Source organism: Aptenodytes patagonicus, chromosome 23, assembly GCF_965638725.1.
Source record: "Aptenodytes patagonicus chromosome 23, bAptPat1.pri.cur, whole genome shotgun sequence".
Lineage (NCBI taxonomy): Eukaryota > Metazoa > Chordata > Aves > Sphenisciformes > Spheniscidae > Aptenodytes > Aptenodytes patagonicus.
Window position 1 is genome coordinate 494,853 of NC_134971.1, and position 13,136 is coordinate 507,988.

General features: G+C 60.5%; 2 protein-coding genes and 1 long non-coding RNA gene across 3 annotated transcripts in view; 2 read left to right on the forward strand and 1 right to left on the reverse strand.

Moving 5' to 3' along the window:
• Positions 1–6,397: 6,397 nt before the first annotated feature.
• Positions 6,398–8,123, forward strand: NNMT (nicotinamide N-methyltransferase). Its single transcript, XM_076358454.1, has 3 exons — positions 6,398–6,726; positions 7,249–7,456; positions 7,575–8,123. Exons 1-3 carry the CDS (start codon positions 6,567–6,569, stop codon positions 8,008–8,010), a joined length of 804 nt encoding a protein of 267 aa, XP_076214569.1. The 5' UTR covers positions 6,398–6,566; the 3' UTR covers positions 8,011–8,123.
• A 462-nt stretch (positions 8,124–8,585) lies between these two features.
• The window catches only part of LOC143170305 (uncharacterized), a 60,790-nt gene continuing 56,239 nt past the window's right edge, over positions 8,586–13,136 (reverse strand). Inside the window, exon 3 of the long non-coding RNA XR_012997033.1 lies at positions 8,586–8,723. This is a non-coding gene — a long non-coding RNA (uncharacterized LOC143170305). The remainder of the gene's footprint in view (positions 8,724–13,136) is intronic.
• RBM7 (RNA binding motif protein 7) overlaps positions 12,226–13,136 on the forward strand; it is a gene marked incomplete in the record, with an annotated part of 2,964 nt that continues 2,053 nt past the window's right edge. Inside the window, 1 exon segment of the mRNA XM_076358367.1 lies at positions 12,226–12,332. Coding sequence (XP_076214482.1) covers positions 12,237–12,332 — 96 coding nt within the window.

A 13,136-nucleotide genomic window follows, 5' to 3' on the forward strand; every position in this document is an offset into this window, starting at 1 on the left:
TTTAAGCGAGACTCGGCACCGTTTCCAAAACCCTGAGCAAGAGCAAAGTCAGCGCCGAACGCAGGATACCTTTAAGGCTGGCTCAGACAATAAAAATCAAAGGCAGTCTGATGATGACAGGTCTCCCTCCCTCCCTCCGCCTGCCAGAAGGGAATTGCTCAGTCACCTGCACCCAGAATAGGACTTTGTCGCCGTTCCCATCATTAATTTATTCCCTGTGAATTAGTGGGGCCCTGGAGATCCACACAGCCCACCTGTTCCCATCCCCTGTCCCCCGTCCCCCCCCCGCCCCCCACTCTGACATTTGGAGGCTTGGCGGCAGGTACCGGCGCCGGCAAATGGTCCCATAAACCATCCGCTAATGCGACGCCTGCCAGCCCGCGTCCGCCCCGGTCCCTCCCGGAGCCGGGGAAGCCGGGGTGCTGCCGCCGCGCACGGGGAGCCGAGAGGAGCCTCGCGCCCGGCTGGCGGGGACGGACACGCACGACCAATGCATTTTTAAATAGGTCTTATTTTTGCCCCCGGTAAAGTAGCTTTTAATAATGCAACAGCGGGGATGCTCAAAGGCGCGAGGAGATGTAAGGTACCCCGTTTTTTGGGGTACGCAGCACAGCGGCCCGTGCTGCTGATCTACAGAAGTCTCCCCAGCCGGTTTCATCCTTTCGGCGGAGGTCACGCTCACACGAGTATTACTCCACTTATTCCAAATGCACAACGGTACTTTAATTGCTGCCATTCTGGGCTCTAAACAAATTGGCCCTAAATGCATTTTTGCGAAACAAGACGCATTTTGTTAAAAGGGGACGGGAGGAGGGCGATTTTTAAAACCGCTATCACCATAATGCGATGAAATTACCATGTAGCACGCAGGGGTCTGAAAGCTGCAATTAATATTCCACACCTTTCCGAACCCTTTGTGTCATGACAGTCCCGGAAAAACAGCGGCCGGTCTGCGTCTGCAGCAGGGACCGGTCTCCCCCCGCTCCTCCCCTCGGACCCACCGCAAACGCCTGGATGCCGAGCACCTCGTCCCCTTCCCAGAGACACAGGCAGAACCAGCAACGGATTGAAAAAAAAAAAAGAAAAAAGAAAAAAAAAAGCCCAGCGTGCCTCCGTGTCCACACTGCGGCTTTTGGCTTGCCTGCTGAAGAACGAAGGCTCTGGCAAGCGTGCCGCCCGCTCACCTGGCTGCCTCAAGTTTTGGACACCTGAGCCAACGCCAGCCATGTTCAGGGCTGTCAGGCACAGCACATCTCCATGGGTTTCAGAAAAAACAGGCAGTAGGGCAGAAGAGAGCCCCTCTTAGTGTTCCCATCGAAATAAAAGCTACAGGGCGGTCAACAGACACCCGGGCGTCCAGGTCAGACCTAAACCCATGGGAACCTCGGCCTCATCAGTCCTGCCTCTTTATTTGTCCCTCGTACCACGGGAGCCGAGAGCAGCCAGATTCATTGCTAATCAGGGGAAAACAAAGAGGTTTTTAAAAATAACCGGTAAACAATCCCTGTTAAAGAGAGAAACCCCTCCACCTAAAGCAGCCTACAAAGCACGAGTGGTTAGATACAGCTCGGCTCTGCTGACCGAAGCTGCCGCTGCTCTGCCGGCTCCGGGGTTGATTTGCACCCACAAGAGACGTGGCCCTACGAGTATGTATTTGAGCAAAGGCTTCTCCCTTCGCAGGTGTCAGCCCCCCCAAGCAGCTTTTCATCGCGATGCGTCCCAGCTCCGCAGTCCGAGGTTAACGCCACCGCTGGCAACCAAGCGCTTCTCGGCTCTGCTGCCGGCAAAAGGGAAGCGAGACGTGAACGCGCTCCAGAGCTCTCCACAGCTCCCGCTTCCCCATCCAGCGGCTCTGCCCGGAGGGCGGGCTGCGGCACACATCCCTGTCGACTTACTGCACCCAGGGTGAGTCCCGACAAACGCAGCACGGGGGCACGCCGAAACCGCCCAGCAAGGGTGCCTCTGCCTAGCGGCACGGCGAAGGGCAGTCAGACAACTCATCCCACCTTCTTCAGGAGCTGAAGAAGTATTCGTCACCCGCCTCGATGCACGGGGGGAGAGCACGAAGAGTGCTGAGGCCGACGAGCACCCGTGGCACCTACCATGCAACGAGAAAAGGTTTTGCAGCGCAGCCCGGTTTCACGAGCCATGGGGCAGAGCGCTCGCACCGAATGCCACGGGTACCTTCGCCCCTCGGATGTGCCTCTGCTCGCTGCTTTATTGCCCCTCTGCTCGCTGCTTTATCGCACGAGGCGCGGGACGGTCCTGCGCAAGCCCAGCTCAGGGGATTTGCAGGGGCAGGCGCGTTCGTATTTCTCTTTGCTCCAAGGCTCAACCACCACGGCGCCCGAAGCAACCCCGGCGCAGAGACCCAGCTCGCACCAGACTTTCTGGAGGCATCTTCCACGTCGCCCAGAGCCGTGGGGATTTGCCGGCCGGGGCGTGAATAACCTGGCTGAGCAACCCGCTGCCGCCACGGCCCTTGTGCAGGGCTCTGCACTGTCGGGCGAAGGAAAGGCTGAGGTTTGAGATGAAACACGCCGTGATTTCTAGGCAAAGTCCCATTAATGAAACTGCTCGGAGGCATTGCGGTTCCTAGTCAAGTACTGTGGAGATGAAAGCCTTATTTATGAGTAAGATATATCTGCAGAGGGAGCAATAAACTGCGAAGCAAAGTATGAAGGTTTGCAGCAAATGCTGTAAAGTTTTACACTCCCGAAAACTAGGAATAAAAGATACACCCATTTAAAACAAAGTGGATGGAAAGGGTTTCCACAGGACTGTAAAACAGCCTTATAATAGTTAATTGCTAGTTTCTTGTTGCAGCACGGAGAAATTTAAGCCAGAAAAAGAACTGCTTAAATCTCCATCGAAGAGCAGGAGAAAAGAAAGGAGAGCGAGAGGGGGGAAAAAAAAAAGAGAAGAGCGCAGGGGAACGTGAACCTTTTGTTCGGGATCCTCTGCACCACGCGGAGGAAGAGGCCTCTTTTGTTCCCGGCGCTGTGCCGCCCGGCCCCGGCTGCTCCCGCTCCCCACCGCGGGCAGGAGCCTCTGGGGGAGCCAAAGCCACGGGGCGAGACCTGGGGCAAGATCCCAGCAGCGCGCCCGTTTATTAATTATAAGTAATTTAACTAAGATCATATCGATGCGCATGCAACAGAGAAAATCAGCCGAGCACCTGCACTTGCGTCCGCCCCCGGGAGGAAGGGGGCAGAGGGAAAGGCACGGCAGCGGGGGGGGGTTATTCCTCAACGTCCGACGGGAAACTCGAAGCGTACTACTTTTGACCAAGTAAACTACAGGAAGAAAACCCGAAATGTTTTCCACAACCGCCGAAACAACCGACCACCACGCTTCCAACCAGCTCCATCAAAAGCGCCGCGAGCCCGGCGGGTACCCTTAAGGAACCTCTGTATTACTACCACACCGTCTCCCCAGATCTGCCCTCCTGCTGCACGGAGGCCCACCCCGGCACCTTCCACCCCGGGGAAGCCTAACGAGGCTTGCGAGAGAAAGCGGTGGAGCCTGCAAAAAGCCCCTGAGGAGCCGTTGCGTTGCAGAAAATAAGCGCGTTTTGGCCTTTAAAAGCACAATTGCCTCCACGTTTTTCAGATAGCCAGCGTTCTCAACAAAAGAACAGTTGCTCCCTTCTCCAAAAAGTACCTGAGACGAGAAATATTTGCTCCTCGGATGCTTTCTTTGGATGGATTCCTGCAAATATGGAGGCTGGGAGCATCTAAAGCTCAGTCCCGTAAAGAGCACGTAAAAAAAAAAGAGAAAAGGGTGCTTTTGTTCCCACCCTCAAAGCGCACCTCCCTTCCCCAGGCACCCCAGCTCAGCGGCGTGCCACGCGACGGCGCCCGGGTGTCTCGCTTACCTCTCTCCCGGGGACGAGGACACAGCAGGAGGCTGGGAAGGGTACCGGGGGTGGGCTGGAGCAGGCTGGGGGGCTCCGGCGCTGCCGGCTGCAGAGCCCAGGACCAGCCCTGGGGCTGCTGAGGCTTAAACCCAGGTGTCGAGCCTGGGGCTGATCCTGCACCCAAGGCACAAGCTAGCCGCTTTCAAACCGGCTCCCGGGCACCGGCACCGGCCGTGCTCGCAGCAGACGCCATGCAGAGCCCAAACCGCAGGCACCTTGCGATGCTGCGGGTGCCGAGACGCCCGACCCTCTGCCCTTTGTAACTTCCCCAGCTGCTGCTGCTTGCCCAGGTGATGGGACGAGGCCAAGGTGCTCCTCCTTAGGCTGATGGGGCACAGTCCCGTCCCGTCAGGGAGGGCTTCTCCCCTCCCGGCAGCTTTCTGCAGGGACTTCTTTTGGGTTTGGTTTATTTTTTTTTTTGTTATTTTTCCTCCCTGTAGTGGCAGATTTCGTGCATTATCCAGGAAAGTAAGCAGAGCAATACGTTCCACAGTGTAAATATCGAAATGCTGTTTATATCAATCAGAGAAGCACTTAGGTAGAGATGACAATGGAGCCCGCAGAGCCCTAATCACACGCTTTGATTGAACTAAAAGTACGGGGGAAAATGGAAATCAGTTGTCTAGAGCTGAGATTTCAATAGAGACGGAAAGCTGGAGCGGCAGGGCCGTTTCGGGGCTGCTCCCGGCTCGGGGAGCCGCAGGGGCAGGCTCTGCATCCGATTTCCAGGAGCAGCGAGCGCCGGGCTGGCGGCGTGGGTGAGAAGGCGTGCTGAGCGGGGGCTTGCTAGCCTCGAGATGGTCCACCGCTCCCACTCATAAATGCCCCGAGGTGCTCTGGGTGCTGACAATTTACACTTTTATCCCCAAACCGTGTCATTCAATGAGCGAAAACAGGCTCCGTGGACCGAAACGCAAGCGCTGCGCCGGCAAACAGCACCAGAAACGAGCCAAAGCCCCCGAGCTGCAGCCGGCTGCAGGGCTACGCTGCTTTATGCACCTCAGCCCGCTGTCTTAAAAAATAATAAATGCAGACCCCGGCAAGGGGGGGGGGGGGTAAGACTGGATGGCTGCATCTTGGTGTAACGTGCAGCACTTCAAACGGTTCCTTGAGCTCCAAGGATTTAACAGGGGGGGCACATTCGCCTCTCCTCCACCTCCTGTTACCGTTGCAGTGCTGAGATTTCAGGTGGCAGGGACAAAACCCCCGGCATCAACACGACTTATCTTAGGGCTTCCAGCTGCGAGGCTGGGAGTGCCCGTGGTCTGCGTCGGGGGCTGACATCCCGCGGGAAAGACGCCCCCGGGTCCGCTTGCCGTGGCCCGGGGGGTGGCTCTTGCCGGGCCGGTGGCTTTAGAGACCGTTTCAGCCCGGGGCCTCAGCGCCGGCGTAGCGGGGAGCGCTTGTTGTTGGCTTTGCTCTCGGTAGAAAACCTCTTTAACAGGGTCGTCTTTCAAGCCGACGTCCTTTTTAGGCTTCCTACCTTTGGCAGCTGGTTTCGCATCAGCAGGTCTGGCCGTGCATGCGGTACGGCGAGCGGGGTCTGTTAAGCAAAGTCACCTCGGGATCTAAAATAGCGCTTATTAGTTTGAGGATGATACGGCGGCTCCTCCGCCCGTCGCTCCTAATGGCAGATCTTTGAAAAAGCAGAGGCCAATTATATAGATTCGGAGTCGGTAATGAGCCTAAAACCGTTTGATCATTTCGGCTCCCGCTGGGCGAGCGGGAAGAGGACGAGATGCTGCGGGGACCCGCCGCCGCGAGAAGCGCGGGGCTCTGCTGCCTCTTCGTGGCGGGGACGGCGAAGGAGGCCGCCGCCACCGCGTCCCCTCCGCGCCACCTCGCTGCTCCCCGTCCCCCGGGACGGCGGGCGAGGGGCTGCGGGGGGCCACGGTGCAGGCAGGGAACCCCCCCCCCCCCATCAGGCATGGCGCAGGCAGGGGCGCGGGGTCTGGGGCCGGCTCTGGAGGCAAAACCCAGGCGCCGATGCTGTGAGTTTTCTGGTTTGCAGGGCGAGGATGTGAAATTGCAGTTTTCCAAGGAAAAACCTGAAAAAAATAAAAGCAACAAAACCACCGAAAGAGAACGGGAATTTTGGCAGGCGCTTCTCACGGACTGGAAGCCATTCCTCCTTCCTGCAGGAGAGACGGTGACCGTCCTCTGCCAGGGCACCTGATGGCCTGAAAACTTCCTTGCCACGTTACATTACCGAACACGCCGGCTTCAATCTGCTGCTATTAAGAAGCAAAGGTGTCGGACGCACTAATACTGTTTACAGAGCTGCCGGGCTGCGACTGCCGGCCATACCGACGCGCGCCGTACTGGTTTATTGCCGTCAATTACTGCAAAGCCAGGGACACGTAACGTAATCCCGGGGATTGCCATTAATTACCGTCTTCCGTGCAGGGGATCGTACGGCTCAGGGGCTGCTGGGGCAGGGGGGGAGCGGCTCAATAGCGAGTTATTACGGAAGAAGTAAAGCTCGGTGTAAAAACGGAGAGCAGGAGACAGCACCGGTCACGAACGGGAGCGTGTCCGTCCGGCACCCGGAAGGGGGGACGCAGGAGGGAGGTTAAAACCGAAAGGACACCGGGGGCTACGCAACGTACGGCGGGGGGAGCGAGCAGCAGGGCTTGCTCTCGGCAGGATGGACGCTCCAGCGGCCTTCACCGACGCAGCCGTTGACCAGCAGAGTTTCGACCCTGGGGAGTATTTGAAAGAATTTTACAGCTTGAGCGACGGCCAGGGACAGCCAAACACGTTTCTGATGCAAAACCTGAGGAGCCTGTTCAAAATGTTCTCCTTGGGTGAGTACCCCCGCCCCCATTTGCAGGGCTGCCCTGGGGCCGCACGCTGCTCGGGGTGTGCCCCGACGCAGAGCGAGCTATATGCTAGATGTACACACACACACTTTCCTTTTATTTATTTAATTTTTAATATATATATGCACGCACGTGTATCTGTGCATACAGGGTATTGCCAGCTGGAGCTGTTCCAGTTTCTGGAAACGCCATCGAATCCCGGCTGGGCAGGGGTGGGTACGGGGTCAGTGCCCCTGCTCCGGCAGCAGGCATCGTCCCTGCCGCCGGGCAGGGCTTGGGGGGGGGGGGGGGGGGGCTCTGAACCCGCTGCAGGAGCTGCCCCCAGGCCGGGGTGCTGCCAGAGAGCCCCGGGCACCGGGGGGACGGGGCTGCGCCGTGGGTCCGTGGCACTGGGGATGGCATTTCTGGGTTGGGGGAAGCACAGCCCGACGGGGCTGTGGGATGTTTCTGTCCTGGGGCACGGTCTCCATCCTCGCCGGGACGGTCTTCACCCCCACGCTGCACCAGAGGGGCTGAGAGGCGATACCCTGATAGACGTCGGCTGTGGCCCCACCATCTACCAGCTTCTGTCCGCTTGTGAGCACTTCCAGGAGGTCATCGCCTCGGACTACGCGGACCAGAACCGCCGGGAGCTGGAGAAATGGCTGAAGAACGAAGCGGGAGCCTTCGACTGGAGGCCGGTGGTGAAATACGTTTGCGAGCTGGAAGGGGACAGGTGAGGCTGGCTTCCTACCGCCCTGCCACCGACCACGGCGTACGTGAAGTCGCAGGCGCAGATGCTAAATAACCACATAAACAAATAAATAGATGAAGGCTCGTTGTTTACTTGCTAGGGAGAAGTGGGCTGAGAAAGAGGAGAAACTGAGAAAGAAGGTGAGGCAGGTTCTGAAGTGCGACGTGACCAAAGCCAACCCCGTGGACCCCGTGTCCCTGCCTCCTGCCGACTGCGTCCTCTCCACCCTCTGCTTGGAGGCCGCCTGCAAGGACCCGGCCACCTTCCGCAGCCCCCTGAGAAACGTCGGTGCCCTTGTGAAGCCGGGGGGGCACCTGGTGATGGTGACCGTCCTCCGGGAAACCTACTACGCCTTCAACAAGCAGGTTTTCTCGTGCCTCCGCCTGGAGAGAAACGAGGTGGAGGAAGCCGTGGAGGGCGCTGGCTTTGACGTGAAGTTCAGCGAGGTCCAGCCGTACCTGCCCGGAGACGTCCGCACGGACTGCGAAGCCGTGTTGAGCCTCGTGGCACGCAGGCGTGCCTCCCTCACCGGATAGCATGTGGGCCCTGGGGAGGAAAACAGCAGCGTGTCTGGTTTCAAACCGCCCCGCCGATGTAACCCACAGCCCCTTAACCCCTTTATCTGAAAGCAAATAAAGTCGCGAGTGCCCTAACGGCGTCCGCGGGCTGGGATTTATGCGGCACGCACGGCACCAGCCCAGGCTCGGGGTAACCCCGCCGGCTCGCCCCAGCCCGAAAACGGGAACTGCAGCCAAGTCCCTTCCCTGCCACCCTCCCAAGTCAGAGCAGAGCTTCCGAGAAGCTTCCCTCTTTCAGCCGTGATGTGCTTTTTTGAGACCAAAATCCATTCTTACGGGAAAAAAGTTTGGCCGCAAAGGCAGCGAGACTGTCCAAACTCAGGCCTGTTCCTGGTTTCTGGACAAATTCTGCGTGCTCTGTCTGAAAAGCTGGGGGGGCGGGAGGGGAGAAAGGATGCTGCCAAGGGGAGGCGCGTGCCCCGCGCCCAGACAATCCCCAGCGCTCACGGAACCAAGAGTACCCGCTGGTCCTTTCAGTAAACCTGTAAAAACTGCCCGACAAAACGTTGCAGCCCCAGCAACACGTACCTGCCGGGCACCGGCAACAGACGCGGGAGCAGGGCAGAAGGGCTTGGCAGACGGAAACGACGCTCTCCCCGAAGCAACCTCCCCCGGCTCAGAGCGCCGCTGGCCATACCCGGTTGTTCTCCCACGATTACGGACAGCCAGACCTGCGACATACCGGAGATTCATTTTAGAGATGCTCGAGCCTAGATATCGTTGGTAATGGTTAATGTTAGCACACCCAACACGCCCCAATTCTCAGCAGTTTTTTGAGAGTAAATGTTTGGGATTTGTTGCTGAAGCTCCTCCTCCCCTCGCTCATAGCGATTTTCTTTTGGGGTAGTTTTGGTTCAAGAGTGAAAAGAAATATGGAAATAGGAAATTTTCTCTCTGGATATACGCAGACGGAGTCCCGTCACAAATCTTATTTCTTCTGACAGAAGAGGCTGGTGTAAAGAGAGAGAGAGAGAGAGAGAGTGTGTGATACAGCCCAGGAAGGAGTCGAGAGGTTGAAATGAGTCGTGGTCCTCAAATTCCATACAGGCTCCGCAGCACCCAGCAAGCCCAGGCAGGAACCAGAGGGCTTCGGCCTCCTCTCCGTCCCGTCGCCTTTTAGTTTCTTGGTAAGAACCTAATTAAAAAAGCACAAACAAGCCACTGAAGTCTTTCGGGCTGTAGGGTGACACTGGCACCAGTACGGGCTTACGAAGACGTAACCGTGGGGGACCCCAGAAGCGTACACTGGCGACGCCACGTCAGCGAGATGAGGGCCACGGTGGTGACGCCGCCAGCTCCAGCTCTGCTCGGCGTGACCGTCCCCGGAGCCACCGGGACGCCCTGCGCAAGCGGCAGGGGTTTTCGGCACCGCCGCGAGCGCTGGGAACGGCCCCGTTGCCCAGCTCCAAGAAACGGAGCTGAAAACCAGAGGATGCTCGGAGGCAGCTCGGGACCTGCGCCGCTCGCTAGTTAACGCTGAACGTAACGCCGCCGTTTCCATAAAGACCTCCTCCGCGCCTGCCAGCGCGGCGCAGTAAAGGCAAGAATTCAGCAGCTGCTGACACGTTCTCTAGAAATAACATGCCCAGGTCTTGTAGCGCTGGCGTCTTTAATCGCTGTTTAACTGTTCGAACATCGGCATCGCTGGGGATTTTTATGGTCTGTTTAAAAAGCACAATGATTCCCTTCACGGAGAAGTTTGTAGCTACAATTACCCTTCTGTTGCAACCTGCCAGGAGTCGTCGAAAGCCTTTCCCAGCGAAGAGGCTGGGCGGTATTCCGCCTGCCGCTCACGCTCGCCGACAGAAATCGCGGCGGCACCTCAGGCGGCAAGGTGGGCGCAGGCCGGACTCGTGCCGGGAAGACGCCGACTCGGGCGACGACCGGCTCAGCTCTCCCCTCGCCCGTGCGAGCTTTGGGAACAGCAGGACGCAGCCCACGCGACGGAGAGGGGGCGAAAAGAGACGGCAGCCTGGCTTCCCGGACCCCACCTCTCCTCCCTCCCCTCTCCTTCCCCAAACTCGCCCCGTGCCCGAACACGAAGCCGAAGCAGTGAACCAAAACCAGCGACCGAAGCTGGGTTTATTCAGTAGTAACCGGGGCTGTTATTTTTGCCGGCTCCTCTCCCTCTCCGCACAGCTGTCAATCAGCCCCCAGATGTTCAACGGTGTCCTGCTTTCGGCAGGGATAGCCGGCCATGATGAAAATCGCACGGCTGGGGGGGCGGATGGGGATAAGGTGTGCTGCTACTGCGTTAGCCGGCGCGACCCGCCCTTCCAGGCTCTCCGGAGAAAGGACTGCCGTTTGCAAGGGCTTTGCCCGACGGAGCTCTCTGTCGCTGGGCCTAATTACGGGGGAATTTTCAAGCATCCGCCTTCGATCGAGCAGCCCCGTTACCACGGCGCCGTCACCCGCTCGGAGGAGTCAGGGAGGCGGCCCAACGAGCGGAGGAGCGGGAGGGCAGTCAGGCGAGAGGGAAGGCACGGCCGACGCCTGCGGCCGGCGCTGGGGACAGAGGCGGCACGGCAGGAACGCGACGGGCGAGACGGCCGAGCGGCCGCCGGGCTCCTGTACCGCAGGGGAGAGCCGAGCCAGAGCCTCGGAGCTGGGAGATGTGGGGCATCGGCAGCTTCAAGAGTAGCGACCCAGGAGGGGGGGGGGGGGGGCCAAGAAAGGGGCGCGAGGCACGAGCACAAGCAACGGTCCGAGGAGGACTGGTTGCTCCTTTTGCCTCCAGCGGTTTTGCACGAGCGTTTCGGCACGACCATCGCCGTCCCGACGGGCTACGCCAGGCTCTGGGAAGCAAGGAAGCGGGAGAGGAGAAAGTGAAACACCGAGAGCCTCTTCTGAAGCTGGAGTTAGCGAGCGGAAGCGGCTGAAGTTTCTGCAATATTTAAGAGCGCTTGAGTATTGAGAGTGAAAACAAGCAGCTGAAGAACGTGTTCCCCCCCCCCCCCCAAAGCAGAAAAACTTCCTGGTTTTCCAGTTTGCTTCTTCGAAGAGCAAAAAGGGCCTAAAACAGCAAGAGAACAAGGGAAAAGCCCGCGGCAGGTTTGCCAGAGCGCGCCTGTGAAAACCCCGAGCGAGCTTCCCGTTCTCTTGCTGCGCGTTTTGTCAGGTCCGGGCTGTGCGAGGCTGCGACGGGCAACGCCCCAGCCCTCGGCGCCTTCTGTGGGGCCGCGAATTTGGCGGCCCGCGGCGCTGGCGGGAAGACGCCCGGCGCACGCGGAGCAAGCCGACGACGGTACAAACGCCGCGCGCGCTCCCGGCCGAACCCAGGGGGGACCCAGCAAGGATGGGGGGGGGAAGCCGAGGAAAGTAAACGAGGCCCCAGGGAAATTAAGGCAAAGTGGAAGTCCTGGCAGAGCGAGGCAGTAATTTCCTTTCTGAACGAGTAACTGTTTAGAATTTAACCAGGCGAACACGATTAAACGAAATGAATATAAATTCTGGGTGCGGTAGTAAGCAATGAAGTGAAGAAAATGAACAGCGCCTAATTAACGGGAAAATAGGATCCGCCGTTAACGCGCCGGAATCTAAACGAAAAACGAAGGTTCAACTTCCCCTTTCAGAATTTTCTTTCCAGAGGGGAGAAACACCCCCCCCGTTCCACACCCGGCGCCTCCGGAGGGGTCCGGGGGACGACAGCCGCTGGGATGAAGGCCACTTGCTGCGGCGGGGCGGGGCGGGGCGGGGGAGCCATTTTGCGAAGCGCTCGGGAGGAGCGGAGCAGCGGGAGGCGACGGGCCGGGCGCCCCGCCCGAGCGGGAACCCCAAGGTGCCCCCCTTCACGTTCGAGGGCGACGGGGGGAGGCCAAGCAGCCCTCCCCGGCTGGCGCGGGGCCGGCGGCGGCCGTCGTCAAACCCCACGGCGGGAGGGAGGCGGCGCCTCCCCGCGCTCCTGTCGCGACACAGGGAAGGACGCCGACGCTCCGTCCCGGGGGCGGGCGGGCCGGCCGCTCGGCGCCGCTCGCACCCGGAAGGGGCCCGGCCCTACGGGAGCGGCCGGGCTCCCGAGAGAGAACGGGGGGGGGGGCCGGGGCCGGGACCCCCCGCGGGCCGCCCCGCCGGAACGGCGACTGAGGGAAGGTACCGCCCCACCGGAAGGGGCGGGGCGGGGCGCGCGCGCGCGCTGACGCAGCCACGCCACGGCGCCGGCGAGCGCGGGCGGCCCGGTCGCGGCCATGGGGGCGGCGGCGGCCGAGGCGGATCGGACCCTCTTCGTGGGGAACCTGGACCCCAAGGTCACCGAGGAGCTCATCTTCGAGCTGTTCCACCAGGTACCGCCGGCGGCCGCCGCCGCCGCCGCCCCGCCCGGCCGCGGTTCATAGCGGGGGAGGGCAGGGCGGGGCGGGGCGGGGCGGGCCCAGGCGGAGGGTACGGCGGCCGCCGGAGGACACGCTTCCGCCTGGCGCCCGCCGGGCCCGGGCGGCGCTCGGAGGGGCCGCGGGGGCGGCCCTCAGACCCCGAGCACCCCCCGTTCGTACCCCGGTACACCCCCCCCTCACCCCCTCGTACGCGCCTGGGCGCTCCCTGCGTGCACCCCCAAGCACGGCCCACGCAGCCCGCTCCGTGCACCCCAGCTACGCGCCGCGTAAACACCACCCCCAATCCATCCCCCCCCCCAATCCATCCCCCCCGCCCCAAACTGGCGATACCCCCCCCCAGTTCATCCCCCCCGCCCCAAACTGGCGATACTCCCCCTCCAATCCATCCCCCCCGCCCCAAACTGGCGATACCCCCCCCAATCCATCCCCCCTGCCCAAACTGGCGATACCCCCCTCCCCCCAATCCATCCCCCCCGCCCCAAACTGGCGATACCCCCCCCCCAATCCCAAACTGGCGATACCCCCCTCCCCCCAATCCATCCCCCCCGCCCCAAACTGGCGATACCCCCCCCCAATCCCAAACTGGCGATACCCCCCTCCCCCCAATCCATCCCCCCGCCCCAAACTGGCGATACCCCCCCCCAATCCATCCCCCCCGCCCCAAACTGGTGATACCCCCCTCCCCCCAATCCATCCCCCCCGCCCCAAACTGGCGATACCCCCCCCCCCAATCCCAAACTGGCGATACCCCCCTCC

Excerpts from the sequence above, each read along its gene's own strand:
- NNMT (XM_076358454.1), top strand. The coding sequence starts at position 6,567 with ATGGACGCTCCAGCGGCCTTCACCGACGCAGCCGTTGACCAGCAGAGT. Across the intron at positions 6,727-7,248 it reads GTTCAAAATGTTCTCCTTGG|AGGGGCTGAGAGGCGATACC; the intron begins GTGAGTACCCCC and ends ACGCTGCACCAG. Across the intron at positions 7,457-7,574 it reads TGCGAGCTGGAAGGGGACAG|GGAGAAGTGGGCTGAGAAAG; the intron begins GTGAGGCTGGCT and ends TTTACTTGCTAG.